Below are 16,984 nucleotides of genomic sequence, written 5' to 3'. Positions count from 1 at the left end.
TCCGATATATCATAACTTTCATATGCCTTAAATATCATCAGCTGTCATATGCCTTAAATATCATCAGCTGTGTTATTCACTGTCTAGTAAAGGCTAATGTATTGGATATTTAAAATGTTTTAGTTTTCTGTTGTAACTGGTTGATAGTCGTCAACCATCTACTAGCTTCTCCTTACACCAAACAACGCTGTGATTGTTATGAATCTTTAATTGTTTCCCGTTATATTACAGATTTACCTTACTTGCAGGTAGATTTTCACTGTGATGTCATTATTTTGTGAATGAAACTTACGTTAATTTGAAGTCATTTGACGTTACGCTCACAAACAAATGACGTCACAATCAATTCCTACCCCAAAGGGCAGATAACTTGCTTACATGCAAATATGGAATCCTTGCAGTGTGAAGCGACTATATACAGTCTTATATGTTAGCTGTTGTAAAAACTTAGGTATCAAGATGCAAGACAAATTATTCCTATCGGAACTCGAGTCAAGAACAAAGTAAAAGATATATATTTGAATCCTTATCAAATGGTTGATATTAAAAACAGAATACATATATATGTCATAGTATTTATGCGTTTCATTTATTTAAATATATGCCTCCTCTCATCAAAGGCACGGTCATAAGTTGAATTTCCAATTCATATCACTTTAATAAATCAAATATTTACTTATAATTCCTATAATATAAACACACAACTGACAAGGATGTCGTTAACTCGTCTTATATTCTATAATCTATTCACAAACTAAATTGCAAACTTTTACTGTATATAGAGCGTATTTGTCTCTATTAATTTTAAATGATAAAATGTGAAAACAACTTTGTTAGATACAATGAAATATAACAACAACTACAACTACATTATGTTTAATTGAGCCATGCAGTTACCCCGTGTTTGTATCTCTATTTTTTCTTTTTTGAAAAAAAACCCATGGTTTTCATTTATGTTTTATCTGTATTAATGATAATCTGGATAATTTGAGTACGTAAAATCAATTACTGAGCTAATGTCTCACTAAAACGTCACTTCAACCTCCTCAGTTAAGAATTTCGCTTTTCCCGAGATTTTCCTTTCGTCCGAGAATGCAGTTATCTCCCCTGTGCTGGGTTTCCTGGCAATGGCTTGAACGACGGCCATGTAGTCACGATTGTGCTCAAGTACCTTATGGCCGTACTGCTTCGCAAGGTCTTCTACAATGTCCTGTGGAACAGACAAATGCTGTTACTTAATATAATTTTTTTTTTAATAAACGTAGACATCAAATACACAGACAATTTATAAACAGAAACAAACCTAGAAGATTTAAAATCATTCCTGTTTATTGATGTCATGATGTCAATTAACGTCAAAGAGTATTAGTGATCCCCCACCCCCCAAAAAAATAAAATAAAAGCGAGAGAGAGAGAGAAAGATTGCAGAAGGACGATTCAATGAATAAAGAAAATAATGAGATTTATTTTGTTCTTTCGTGGGAGGTATAATATTACGATACAGATGCATTGATAGTGAACTTACAGTAGTGCACATTGTTACCGAATTAGGATCGCGGTTTCGATAATATTTTGGCGTTTTCACCGAAAGCCGTATCCTGAAAACTAACTTCCGCGGGCTACAATAATGAACTTAGTGTTTAGTGAATTCCATTTCAAAACAAGATCGCAAAGATTAAAATTTATGAAATAAAAATATAATGGAATTTCCTATCAATATAAATTATGTATTTTATAAAAAAGATATTTTAAAACTGCATTAATAATTGAATATAAATGACATATTCTTTAAACTACAGGAACTCCTAGAAATAAAACACATAACATTACCCAATGTATAATAATTCCGTTTCTTAAAAAGGTTTTAAAATAAAAAAATAATAACATCCCATTCCTTATTGAAGTTGGCATTTAACCAAGACAAAATTGTAACAAATCAATGGTATCGAGTTGATTGTAAATCTTAAAATTTGTCAAAGCATGATTTTGTTTCTTCTAGGCAGCTGGTTTTGACATTTGAAGACAATTACAATATCTTACGATATAGCCTAAATTGCTATTTCTTTCGGGCAGAAACTTGGGGAAATGACGGAAACCTAAAAAAACACCTGATCGCGATTGTTATCTCAGGGACTACGCGGAGTTTTATGACATATACACTGTATTCCATACAATACGATGTCATAATGTTTATGAAAATATATATTTGAGGACCGTTACATGACACATCTTGATCGGGAAAAAAGACATTCGATTTGAATTTTAAGTATAACCTGCCCCTGTTACCAAGAATCAAGAACACATGCTTGAAAAGGCCTCGAAATGACGACATATCTATAAAGACCGTTTTGGTATAGAAAACATGTTTCTTCACTCACGGGTGGGATCCATAGACTGGACTTTATAAACGTACATATAAAATGTAGAACATTTTATGTTCTCTCTGTAGCATTAGTATGTCTTTGACATTATGTTGTATATAAAAAGCAATGAATATGTCTGTAGATTCAAAGGAGGCTGATAGCATGTTCCCTATTGCTATATTGTGAAATCATAGAAACATTGCCTTATTCTATACCGCTACCTTTACCTCCAGTAACCCGTCTATTTTATCCTCGATAAAGAAAATTTTAAATTTTAAACAGATACAAACTTTTGAGGAGCTTTTGATGGCTACTGCCATCTTGGTAACTCTAAATTCCCAAAAATGTAAAACGAAAGAGACAGTTTTATGCAAATGAAAAAATTCTTAGTCCAGGTAGACACAAGAAGCAAACGTTACAGAGAGTCAGAATGGTATACACCTGTCACGGTTGCCACGGTTACCTGTGTAATCCAACATGTAGATCGGAGTTTAGGTCCAATGTAAATTGCAATAGAAACAAAACACACAAACCAACAAAATCGGAACTACTCACCTAATGTACAAACGCTATGCGAAATGACATGTTGTTGGTTTGCAGTTTTAAAGGAACAAACAATGACACTATACACCAAATTATAATAGCATAAAAAGGATTTTCTAATTTCCAGTAATATATTTTCAAGTGAGCGCAAACTCCAAGCTTCCCAGACACCAGGACTTATGGTCATGTTTTGCCAGTGCTGTTGTTTCAGATTATAGATAGATGCTGCGTAAATGACGAGGAAGCATATATAATTCTATAGTTAGATGCATTACTCCATAACATCCTTGTCAGCCGTCGTAATTAATTTCCCTCTTGGATATCACTAATCTATCGTATAACCTTTTATCTTATAGCTGTCTCATCGTCGTATAGTCATTACAGGCCTGCATTTACCTGATTTATAGTGCAAAAGCTTTTAAATCGAAATTCCAGTGGTCAGGCTGTAAATTATGTTAGGATAAAATTATCAATATATTAAAAAAAATCAATTATGCGTTACTTAATTCTTTATATTTTTGCTATAATGATAGAATGTGAAAAAAAGAGAAATATGTTTCAGCTTCAGGACTCTGAATCGTTTATTAAAAACCAGAAAACATGTCTAGACTAGACCAGCAAACGATTGATGTGTATCTTAAAAGAGATACAGGATGGCCTGTTTCCTTTCATAAGCCTCGTTTTGACATCCTTTTCTTATTTTGGTTTAATTTTTCAGTCAGTTCATAATAAACATTTTGCCCATATCGCAAAGTTCAAATGGAAATACTACAATTTATATATTTTCATATTCTTCAGCAACTGGTTTTGGTTTATTTTGTCCTATATGATCGCGTCTGTGGAATTATTGTCGGAGAACATTTGAGAGAAGAACAACATCATCAACCTATGGGCTCAGTAATATCCTGCTGGAGGTATTCGGCAGTTTATCATATGAGCGGAAATTATTTTTTGCCATTACAAAAATGCAAGTGTGGCGCAACGTTTAAACAAAAACAAATATCAACTGCATGTAACCAAAAGTTGCTAAATACGGTACAAATCCGCTTTGTGGCGTGGTACGTTTATTTTCGTGCTTATTGGCAAATAGTGTGAATCGTCAGTTCAAACGCCATCGGATATTTCTTCGAAGATTTTTTACTTTATAAGGCAACCTAGATCCCGTCAACGTCATTCTGAGTTACTCAAGAAACACTCGTGAAATAACCTATCTCGAAAACAAACATTCTTACAGTAAACGACTTACCTGTGGGAAGCCTTTTTCATACTCCAGGGTGTCCTTACTTACGCGGTAAAATAACCTCTTTCTTCTCATAGCATAGTCAACATCATCCTTTAGATATAATAGGAAAGCGGCAACCTGGCACAGAAAACAAATATGCAATTAGTACGTGTTGTTATGGAAATGCTAGTATTTTAGTATCAGATATTGAAATTTAACCGGCATAGCGGAGCATTTTCTACTTAAAACCATAATAAGATGAGAAAGTCATGTTATTGACTTATAGACTTTTCAATCATTTGTGAATTTCGTCAAAGCAAGCACACAATGCATGTTGATAGAAAACATTGCAAACATCCATTGATTTCATATGTTCAATAAAATAACCATAAAGTGCATAGATAAAAACATTCGATTAACCGAATTTGTATAAAAGCATAACCATCGATTATGTTTTGACCTTGAAACATCAATCAAAGAGTTGTAAAATCGGTCTATTTCAGTTTCATCCTACGACCAAAATGATTTTATGGCTTTAGAATCGGAAAACAACAAAGATGAATTGATACCAACATCGACTTTACATTTAGCAGTGTGTGTATCGAACGTCACACAGCACAGTAATCCAATGTTCTTTCGCGTGCGATTTTCTTTTTCGAGAACTTCACGATTCATGTAAATGTCATTTCACGAAGGTTTGTTTTGGCGAATAAACAACTACACCACTTATATTTTGGTTGGTGGTGGGGATAGGGGGTGGTGGTGGTGGAGGGGGGATGGGGGTTTACAATATGCACATTTGATAGTTAAAAACCTCTGTATAAAACATGTGATATTTTACCTCCGTCACGGTTGGTGTGATGGTGGCGCCACCTGCTCCGCCAATTACAATTTGCACCTGTCCAGATTTGTCAACAAATATGGCGGGCACCATCGACGATAGAGGTCGCTTTCCTGGCTCCACAAAATTTCGTGGGTTGTCCTAGGAGATTAAACATAATGGATAGATACTTTATCGTCACTACAAAAACAAATGTGATGTAATTACGAAACGAATTCCCATTCAAATCATATTCAATTCAACATAGACAAATACAAGCACAGAACTAAAGATGACTCCTAAAACGCAAGATTACCATAGTGATGGAAGTGTAAACCCAAAACTAAATCATAATCATAGCACAGCGACAGCAAATTCATTAACTAATTATGAAAAAAAACCAAACAAGTGAGAACATAATTGTATTCGATTCACTCGAAAACAATGTTATTGAAACTATCACAATGTGTTATCAATATCAACACAGGATAGATTTTATTTGTTTATTTTGAAATTTTGAAGATGGAGAAAAACTTAAATTAAATTAGAATAAACGGCCTTCCACACTCGGTACCACATAGTGAATGCTCACAAAGTTATCAAAAGGCCAGTTAGTAATACATGTATAATGCCGAACGACAATTAGTCGGGAGCTGAGGTCTATCATATAAATCTTATATTGGCGCTAAGATTAAATGAAAGTTAGAAAGTTACATTTTTAATCATACAACTCCATTTACATCCACTTCGCATATGTGATGTGTATTCATATATCATGGGACGTTTTTCATTGACCGGACATTCATTGTGACAAAATAATTTGACGTCAGTTTACAATGACGCGACGCCAGGAGTCGAGGACGTTATGACAAAATGGCATCCTCCACTGGATATTTTCAACATATTTTGACGTTGGGACTCTTCGAAATGTAGGTTGTTGTAGGTATGTGATTATACAAAATATCTTGAATATGTATTCATTGTATATGACAATTAATCTACTAATTGTAATGTAGATTACAATTACTGAATTGTTACGTAACATATACGGTGACGAGGCGTTCTGCACGTGTTTCCATGCTGGCGTAGATACTCTCAATCATACACAAGTAGTTATATTTATGATTATAACATAGTACATAGCTTAGCAACAGCAACAACACAGGCAGCTTAGAGTAAACAACAGCAAACAACAACAACCGATTTAGCTCGAGGAAAACACAACAGTAAAACTGAATTCAACGTCTTGCGTCAAAACACATTAGCGGGGCAAGGATGCGTGATCAATTCCTTAACACTAATCAATATGAGACATAATATCCTTGTGCCTAAATACAACACCTTCAGTTGAAAACAAATTGTTGGTTAGACAATCGTTACAGACCTATCTGTGCTAGAGGGGATGGCATTCGTCAAGAGTCAGACATCAGTCTGTCACCAAGATGGCGCCAGAGACCAGGCATCGTCACTAGACATCATTTGTCGTCAGGTACAGGGTGTACGATGTGAATGACTCTTCATGCTAATATATGGACTGGACTTTCTGTACTTTTAAACTAGGAGACAATTTGTTAGTTGAAAATTGTTTACGGATAACTGGTTATACAAGATCATGATTCTTCACACATAACTGTCATTATTTTAATATTACATTCGAGACTGTTTACCATGTCTGGTAGCGTATCAAAGGTTTGTCTTCCCTTAGATGTCCAGAACTGAAGATCCCAGTCTATAAGTCCTAGCACAGCAGCATACTCGTACATAAATAGGGAGATGCGGTTCATACTTAAGTAAATTTAGTAGTTACTTTAATGGAAATGTGCCTCAGGAAATTAGCCGCGGAGGATGAAGCGCCTCCTTCTATGGTTTATATAATCCTAATGGACATCTCTGCTTGCTATTATTATCGAAATGCTATTGTGTTTATATATGTAGCTTTTAATAGCGTTATTGTGCTAATGTATTTATAACGTTTATACAGGATAAAACCAACACTAGCGGAAATGACGACACACATTCACATCCAACCAAACATTATACAGTAATGCTAGTAATGCTAAGAATAATAAAAAAGTCATACTAGTAAAAACTTGTATCAAACGCCGAGAGCGAATCCAGTAGTATGATTACCGATGCAACACACTAACGAGATCCGCAATATACACACAGGACAAACTAATACAATGTACCGTACAGGGATATGTTCATCTTAAAGAATCTACAAAATAGAAGCTAAGATAATTAGGAGATTTGTCTAGCGGAAGTTGAACGTCTATACAATTATATGGTTATTGATTATCTTCCTTCGCCGAGTCATACCACGTAAACGAGTTTTTAATTCGTTGTTGACTTTCATCCTTACCAGTATGTTTCATTTCAAGATATTCTGTTAATATTTTCGCATTTGCTTAATATTATGCTAAATGTAAATGTGGGAATGCTTTACATGAGATTTATATTCTGATTAAATTTGTAGTAAACCTTCGATTCTGTCGTTGATGTAAAAAACTTATCCACATCTTTAGATCTAATCTTTTTTATAATTATTAAGAAATCCCCATGAATCTTAAACTTGATATATACCGAGAGAAAAACCATGGATATGCGGTCAGTACCTAGTAATTGACTTATCTAGATTCGAACTCGAAACCTAGCGCTGGTTGACCAGTAGTTTACACGTATATGTCGTATATGCCTAAGTTGTCCAATGGCTATAATACCACGTAAACACAGACTTCTTAAGCTTACAATGCAATCAAAAATTCCATTAATCTTGGATCGTATTTTAGAACGTTAGTGATAAGAATTGAGGTACGTTTATGGGACACTATATCACACAGCTGTTACTCGTAGGCGTATATCGGTCAAGATAAATAAGGCATACGAGTATATATACCGAAATAGTGCATTCATACAGTATAATGTCAAGACAATTCTTGATTTACAAGTGTTCTAAGGACTGTACATTGAAAATGAATGTTCTTGAGCGATAGACAGAAACGAATTTATAAGTTATTTAATTATAACTTTGCTATAATCTTCACAAATTAGATCAAATTGTTTAGAAACTGAACTTATCCTTATATATATACTAGACTAAGTATGAAATATTTAAGGATGCGACAAAATAGAACCTTCAAAATGCATTTTTCAATGCCAAGTCAGTCATAAAAACTATCCATGGCCAAGATGCCACTAGAAATCTACAATGTACACATTTAATATATGATTAGATTCCGAAACGTTAACCTGTACCAGTCTACGGTTATTGTTACAAAAACTTTCTTCTTAGTTACATGAACGTGTACCAAAACCTATACTTGATATTCGAGCAAATATAAATACATCCACATACTATAACACTGGCGATTATTTTGTGAGTGTGTTTTTACGTTGTTTTCTTTCTCGCAAAAAATATGATCAAACGCTCGCAAACAAACGACGTCACAATTTATACCTATCTGCAAGGGCAGATAACTCGGTATCATGCAAATGCAGAATAGTAATTTGAATTCGAAGCTTATATAATTAATATACAAAACATTTACAAGTGCAATCAGGACAGGGAGAAAATAGTGTAATGTAACGTACAATGGAGAATAATAAAACAAGAGCAAAGTATGGCAAAAGGGGAAGATCTCGTAAGAGAATACGTCAGAGAAAAGAGGCATTTCAATGCGTACTACTAACATTGCATTTTGCACATCCGGTGATATATGTGCGCCCATTAGTACACAGATCACATATCGACGATTTGATTACCTTGGAAAAATCCCACATTTCGTTATTCCAGATTATTCCTGTTGATTCTGACATAATTCTTGATCCGAAGCTGAAAAAAATAAAAACAAAACATTTAGTATACGATTTCACGTATTGGTTTGGAGGTAAATTACATTCCTATTTTTCGTATTTATATTATTTGCAATATTTATTTTCAAACTAATAGATATGTCATTAAAACAAACAAAGAAAAAAGTCTCTATCCTTGGGGTAAACATTTAAAAGGCATACTATTTGTGCTGCAGTTTTTAATATCAATACAATTTGACGACCATCTGTCAATCTCAACCCTGTACCACGCGGGGTGACATATTTAGTCAATGGTGTCAATTTTGTACAATAGTCAATTGTTTTTTCTTAAAGTTGATCGATCACTACTTTTAAAGACAGAGTTTCTTATTGATTAAAAGCAAAATCTCAGAAAACCTTTAATAATTATGCAATAGACGGTTTATATATCAATGGATCCTTATATCACATCAATAGCATTTGTCGACTGGAACAGGGTTTAAAAGAATATATAAGCTTTGTATCCATAAGTAGTTTTCTGATTTGTTTGATCCTATACATCTTATCTTTATTTCGAGGTACTAATGTCTAACATGTTTTTATGTCGATCTAGATTTGAGAAAAACATATCATGTATTTTTATGCATTTTAGATTAGATAATTTAATTTAAACACTGTTTTAATCTCACACACATCTGCGGAATACAGTACTTACTAAAAATTGATGCTGCTAGTTACAGAAACAGCACTTCCGTCAGGAGATAAAACGGACACATGCGCAGTACCGTGGTCAGTCGGTGGGTCCGTTTTGTTGGCGTAATAAGACCAGTTGTGTGTTCTTGTCAAGTCCAGTCTCCTTTTCCTCAAAAATGATGCATAGGAATCCGATATCATTTGAGTAACAACCTGTAATGTACATATAAGATTAAAAGTGCAGATATGTGTACATAACATATCCCGTACTGATTATCATTTCCTTGTAAATATTTCTTTCATGTAAAGGGAAGGCACATTTGTATATCAACAGCCTTTAAGTTACTGATTTGTTATGACAATGTTGTGTACCTCCTTTGTTGGTATGCACACATTTCTATATAATTGTCTATATCACCTGTTTGACGTCCGATACAAAATCAGGATCAGCTAGCTGCCATCTATCCCCATATGCTAACTTCATAGCTTCAACTATAGCATGTAAAGTGGCAGATCGTTTGGTCCGCGTAGCCATGGAATACTTTCCTTTAGTGAGTACTCCTATAGAATAAATCAAATTAGTTTTTATGTTAATGGCAAATATCAAAGAATACCGACAAACAAATCCTAATAACACCATTGGATCGAAAAATACACATACATATCCGTTATTATATAGCATGGGAGTAGAGTATTTTCGTCAGGTTCATTTAACTGAGCATAAAAACAATGAAATTGAATTAAAATGTGTTTAAATTATCTGTAATCAATGCAATATACTGATTAAGCAAGATACACTCGCGAAGTTAGCGGCAATATCCTAACGACGAGAGACAATGAGTTAAATTACTATGAATATTCTATATATACACACACGTTAAACTTAGAGCATGTGTATTCGTATGGAAGATTGTTGAGAGGATTCAATCAGTGGTATTATGTCATTTCTTTTCCAATACCTTTTCCTCAAATACGCATGTGCATGTATGAAGTAGTGTAAGCTTATATTGCAAGGGAGGCAATCCAATGTCCACAAATAAAATGTCAATAGCTGATCATGACAAAAGTTACCGTACCGTTAACCTTTCGTTGACATATATTTCAGTCGCTTACCTTTCAGAATATTGAGGATAAGCCCCATGACTGGCCCGCCACTAGGGGCGCCCATAGTTAATAATCTGGCGTCACCAAGGTCAACGGAAATGCCTTCTTCAACAACTGGAGTATATTCTGAGAGGTCTGATTTAGTCAAGACACCGCCTACAATATGAAACAATATATGGATGGTATAATGATACATAATTTGTTTCATATATGTTTGTTCGAATATTTACATAATAATCATTTTATTGTTATAAGATGGGGATATAATGATGGATGTATGGACTTTCTTTCAATCTCGTAAATTAGTTATATTAAATCTTCTTGCAGTTCTTAAAGTGTTAGTGGTAGCTAGTGTAAGCCAAACATCTTGGTATGCTGTGTTGATTTGGATATTTGAACTTCAGTACAGGAGTTTCGTCAGTAACAAGTTAATGGGAATAAATACCACTGTGTATCTTTTTCCTCCTGCAGTTAAGATCGATTCCTTTGTTTCTACAAAAATTAAGGATCTTAATAAGCAGATAATACGAGTGAAATACGTCAAATTAACCTGCTCATACCCTTTTCTTTTATTTCGCGAATAATTGCATCTGCAACTGGCCCCTCGTATAAGTACGAAGGTCCCCTGTCGGCGATTGCTCTCAGAGTCCTTGCTAGCTTGGGCTGTTTTATAACGGCTCCCTCCGGGACTATCTCCCCAGTGTTGTCACAATACACCTTACTGACAAAGGACGAAATAAATGATAGGTATGACAAATCTATAAACTAAAATAGCATCTACATTGGATGGACCTGTTGAGTATGAAAATATTAATATGAATAATAGACCAAAAGTACATTAAATATATAGTTAAAATGATTATGGTTCCCATATTGATTAATAAATTGTTCTGTTATGCGCATGTCAAATACATTGTATATTATCAGTATGTCCATGTCGTCAACGTACCAAGACATGTGGTCAGTATATGCACATATGTCATATTTTCGCGGACCAAAATTTTCGTGATTTGATCTAAAAATATATATATTGATTTAAAGGTAGATATCATTCAACCGTTTCTCATTATTTCGCGTATCAAATGTTCCCAATCATGTGCCGCGAAATCGCGAAAATATCATCCCGATAAATTAACCGGCTATACGGTATATGTCTTAAGCATGCTAAACTTAAATGTGTATGATCATTATGTATGTCGTCAACAAGTCAAATATATGATAATTACATAAATCGTCAACATGCCAAGCCTTTTGTCATTATAGGGAACAACCAACCAAATAAAAAAAAACCTTCGAAATGGCTCATGTGTATACAAGATTGAGCCCATGATAGAATTTTAACCCGGCCGCTGATTGGCTGGATAATTATGAATTTCAAAAGTAAAATTGTTTTCTGACAGGTAAATATTCCTAGATAACCATGATATGAATTTGGAAATTCATTTTGAGATTTAGGTTCAAAATATCAATTTTGATAATAAATAGGTAAATCATTAGAATTTCGGATTTTTTAGTGCAAAATGCGCCTGATTTCAATAAAGCTACCCTGGTTGGAGTATGAGCAGAAGGACCCAAACTTTTTTTTTTCTATCCAGTGTTATATGAGAACCTAGACTGTAATTATATAATACAACAGCTAACTATTCCTTTGTTTTAATAATACAGTACAAAACTTTAACAAAATTTAACACTGTGGTCTATGTAAAATTGTTTAGTTGGTTGCTCTCTATATGTGTTTGGCGTCAGCATGTCAAACCTATGGTCATTACATATGTCGTCAACAAAACCAAACTCTCTGCATTTTCGACAATAAATTTCATATTATCAAATAATGTGTCATCGACTTAGCAATGATAGGTAAATGCATCATAGTATTATTATTACTTGAATTTCTTAATTCTATATTATGCAATGAAGTTGCATTGATCAGCATCTAAAGGGTAATTTAGTTATTCGTCAAATTCACGTTTCGATGATAATATATTGTATTTTCTTTACCAGAATTCTGGGTAGTTGGTTAAATCAATTCCAAGCCCGTCTTTGAGAACCCTAAATGCTCTGTTAACAGGTTGGGAGAGGTAATACCCGTTCTCGGCGAGGTCTATAGTAGGACGAAATAGTTCCTTCCAAGGTAATATCCCATGTCTCCTGTGGGCTTCCCAGTAACCTCTAATCTCACCGGGTACTCCAATGGACAAAGCTTCTACAGCTGGTCACACAAGATAAAATCGAAAACGTCTAATTAAAATAAATTTTTATATTTCACTTTCATTTTGAATGTTCTGATTGGATTAACCTTGATCACATGACATTGAATAAGTTAGATACTCAAACCGTGCCCGAACTTGACATCAAATGCAACGTCAACTAACAAATTAAAAATGTTGTTGGAAAATATCTGCATGAGTTCTTTTATCTGATATTGTTTTTTAAATTTCTTTCGGTATAATAAAATAATTATGTCCCTATTTGTCGGGATGCATCTATAAATGCCTCCCATGAAAGTGTTATTTTCTTTCGGGCTTCGGCCTCGAGGAAATAACCCTTTCCAGGGTTCCTATATGTATTCCTTTACAGAGGGCCGGAATTGTATAATGTTTCTAACCTTATTACTCTGTTTCATTACGAGTCACGTTCAGATGACATCACATGACTGCATGTACATCGACTGAAATTGACTTTCTGTCACTGCGTGAATGAACATGTAACTATATTGTGTTCTTTAGTCGTGATAACTACACATACAGAAATGATGCTGATAAATTTGCAAACTATTTCGTTCCCGTCCAGAAGTGTCAGTATATTTATGACAATGCGAACACGAGACATCATTGACATGCGTTTTAACAAAGAACCGATTACAAGCAACAAAGGACGAAAGCGCGAAAACTCCGATTTGAAACAACCAAATCTCAACATTACACAGGAATCAATGTACGTGTATCAAAACAGTGTAATGTCTAGGTCAACAAATTGTATAAAGGGATAGAACACCTGAGGGTTGTAATAGATGTGCTACTCAATGAATGCGCCAGTTTCCAAACCAAAGTCACTACAGTCCTTTTTGTTTCTACAAAAAATCCGAATCTAAACCAAACATCCCAACCTATAAAAATCAAGAATTACACAAAAGTCATGTATTTTTTTTTTAAATCAATCGGTGTCGATAGCATTTGAATTAATGTTTAAAAGGCCTTTTTTATTTGTTCAATTATATCTTACAAATCATGGTTTCAACTGTTTGTACGGGTTGTTGTATTCTGTCTTTTCATATTACATAGTTATCTGCCCTTGATTGTAGATATTTATTGTGATGTCATGAAGATGCATGCGTAATGTCATTGTTTCCAGACAAAGCGACGTGAAGTTCGCTAAAAATCCGATGGCATCACAATGGAAACTTACCCGCCAGGATAGTCCCTCTGATATGTAAACATGGAATACCTTGAATACGAAATTGTCTGCGTTCATGGTCATTGAATGAAACACATGACGTCAACGGTAACGTCTATCATACATTACAATATAAAGGAGTATCACATAACATATAAGATGTCAAAAACGTCTTTAAGGAACATGTCCGAGTAGTAATGATATTCAATGCTGATCACTGGCCGTTAATAAAAATATGTAAGTACGGAAAAAAATTGAACGAAAACTTCACTGGAAACTAATTACCAGTAGAAATGCAGCCATACAATTTGAATCTTTCATATATATGGTTTTTAATATTGTTACCTTGAAGAGATATATTTTCTCCCCTCTGGGTGTTAAGACTGTACGTAAGAGCAGAAGGAGCAGTTTCCCGGGCGTTGATTGTCTGTGTTCGTTTAGTGTGTCCATCATAGATGACAAAGAAGCTTCCTGTAATGATGAAATCTTACATTTTGCGTCGAACATTTTATTTTCCCAGCGTCTTAATATACATGTTCATGCCTCATAACATTTATTCTACAAATTAATTTCACGACTTACAGTTTAAAGTCTCGGGTTTACGTTTTTTCCTAGAGATTTATTTTCACAAGATTTAATCTAATGAATTTTATGAAATTTAATTTGTATTACAATACGTTGTTTTTGTTTGGCACAATACGTTGTTTTTGTTTGGCATATGAGTTCAGCTCATTGAAATACATGATATTATATCCACCCAAACACATTGTTTTGTGTTAATGATGGGTAGTAATATGTAGTTTCTTTTATATTTACCTCCTCCTATTCCCATGCTGTGGCTGGACATCAAACCGTCACAGAGAAGTGTTGCTATGGCGGCGTCCACTGCAGAACCATTCCGTACCAATATGTTTCTGAAATAACAAGTAACACAAGTTATCATATGGCCATTTTTCCTAGATTTAACAACAAACCTTCCCTTAAAAAGCTTTTGAAATATTAGCAAGCATAACGCTTCAATATTTTGTCAATATGAAACTTTATTGAAAGCAGTATGTTATTGACATTAGTAAGCATCCATTAATATGTATGATTTTGTTTTAAAACTCACATTGTAATATTTATATTAATAACAAGAAAAACGATGACCCAAGGACAACCCCCTGAGAAATTCCAATGCCAGTTCACACTTACAATATTAAACCAGGCTACAGAATCATGCAATTTTTTTACAATAATTAATTGCTAAGCTTGTGACGTCATGGTTGATTGTCTAAACATAGACAGTTTTGGAATTCAGACTGTTTCACGGTCCGGAGGCCAGAATATACAAATTGTATGACTTCACAATAGTGATATACACTACAGAATCATGCAATTTTTTTACAATAATTAATTGCTAAGCTTGTGACGTCATGGTTGATTGTCTAAACATAGACAGTTTTGGAATTCAGACTGTTTCACGGTCCGGAGGCCAGAATATACAAATTGTATGACTTCACAATAGTGATATACACTACAGATAAGGAAACACAGTGTCCATACGGATCATAACGATCTTCAATTGACCATTGATTTGTAAATGCGACTTATACGAAATCAGGCCCATGACCACGAAACAGACTTAACTCTGAAACAGTTCTAATTTTAGACTTAGCCAATCAAAAATGACGTTACAAAACGTTACGTCATGTATGACTTTCTAAGTTTATATGTTTAAATAGTCATTCCGAATACTCTAGCGTTTCAAACGATGGCTTAAACATATCACACAAATACACGAATGCAGTATTTCCTTGACCATAAAATACAGTATTAATGAATTATTTTGTAATTTTGGGAGTTCTATAATATTTACATACAGGCCGATTTCTGAGCACGTCTCGTGATCACTGACCACTGCTCCAACGTTAATTGTGATCTTCCGGGTATTTGACGTGGACACATCATTGTGTTGATGTACCACTCCAAGCGTCAAAGCGACGGTGTAGATGACAACTGAAGCTAGACAGAGTCCGATCACAAGTAAAGGGTTCTTCCTTATCCAGGAACCTTCCAGAGTTTTATCTGACTTCCCAGAGCGTTTCTGAATGAAACTGAAATCGGAATTTAGTTGTTGAACACTAACATTGAAAATTGATAAAAAATCAAGAACCAGAAAATAAGAAAGATGGATAAGTTAACAAATGAAATGATCAAAACTAGGACAGAAACATATAAACAAGATATTCTCTGTCGTCTAAACCTGAAACGTCTTTTATTACCCTAATTGTTAATTGGACGTGGCGTTAAATTGATTATGATATTCAATCCCTCCCCCCAAAAAAAACCCAATAAAAAACAAAGTTTACCAGTCATGTAATTTAAGATAGAGCTAAAATAAAATACAAATGCAGGTTTGATTGCCCCCCCCCCTCCTAAACCGACTTCTGTATTATTCACCAATACAATTAATGATAAATATGTTAACCAAACACTTACTCTTCTGCTTCATGTGTAAGCTCATCCTTCCCCATTTTAATTTGAGACGTTAGTGTCCTTGGCCGGGTCGACGATAGACTAACGACTGCAGTCTGGGAAAACTTACATCCGCTTCATTGTAAAATCAAATGCAGGTCTTCCATGGGCAGTCAACTAATTTGACTTAATATGTCACGCTTCTGTCCATGTTCTTGTAAATTTTAATCTGTTAACACCTTCTATAGCTTATTTATGTATCATCACGATAGCCTGTTATGGTATATACATTTACGATTAAGTAACCATGCTTGTGAATGGAATTATTATTGTGTGATTAGGGTGAACATTTTGAATTATTTATTACTATCCATTTATATAGACAAGTTATTCTTCGATTGACTTGTTGATATACTTACATTGGATAACACAATATCTTATTCATCGGGTGCATACAACATGTACTAATCTTTTTTTTATTTAGAAGCTACAGCACAGTATTGTACAGTTTAGTATATTGTATTCACAATCTGTCACATCAGCCGGGAAAATGATCAAAATCTGTATACATTTTGACCAATCTCCAAAAATCTACGG

General features: G+C 34.2%; 1 protein-coding gene across 2 annotated transcripts; it reads right to left on the bottom strand.

Annotated features, from left to right (window-relative positions):
• Positions 1 to 563: 563 nt before the first annotated feature.
• On the bottom strand, positions 564 to 16,563 carry LOC138329933 (glutathione hydrolase 1 proenzyme-like). Of its 2 annotated transcripts, none has more exons than XM_069277216.1 (13): positions 16,412 to 16,563; positions 15,793 to 16,026; positions 14,747 to 14,844; positions 14,276 to 14,401; positions 12,536 to 12,746; positions 11,098 to 11,258; positions 10,547 to 10,693; positions 9,852 to 9,994; positions 9,456 to 9,646; positions 8,639 to 8,780; positions 4,970 to 5,110; positions 4,153 to 4,266; positions 564 to 1,210 (listed from the first exon to the last, which is right to left on the bottom strand). In XM_069277216.1, exons 1-13 carry the CDS (start codon positions 16,444 to 16,446, stop codon positions 1,025 to 1,027), a joined length of 1,929 nt encoding a protein of 642 aa, XP_069133317.1. In that variant the 5' UTR covers positions 16,447 to 16,563; the 3' UTR covers positions 564 to 1,024. The 2 variants fall into 2 exon arrangements, with proteins under 2 accessions (XP_069133317.1, XP_069133318.1); XM_069277217.1 differs by having other exon boundaries at positions 8,711 to 8,780.
• Between the last annotated feature and the right edge of the window lie 421 nt (positions 16,564 to 16,984).

The sequence above is a fragment of the Argopecten irradians genome, chromosome 8 (assembly GCF_041381155.1).
Source record: "Argopecten irradians isolate NY chromosome 8, Ai_NY, whole genome shotgun sequence".
In the NCBI taxonomy this organism is placed as follows: Eukaryota; Metazoa; Mollusca; class Bivalvia; order Pectinida; family Pectinidae; genus Argopecten; species Argopecten irradians.
The sequence above is the reverse complement of the archived record's forward strand: the minus strand, read 5'-3'. Positions and strand labels throughout refer to the sequence as shown.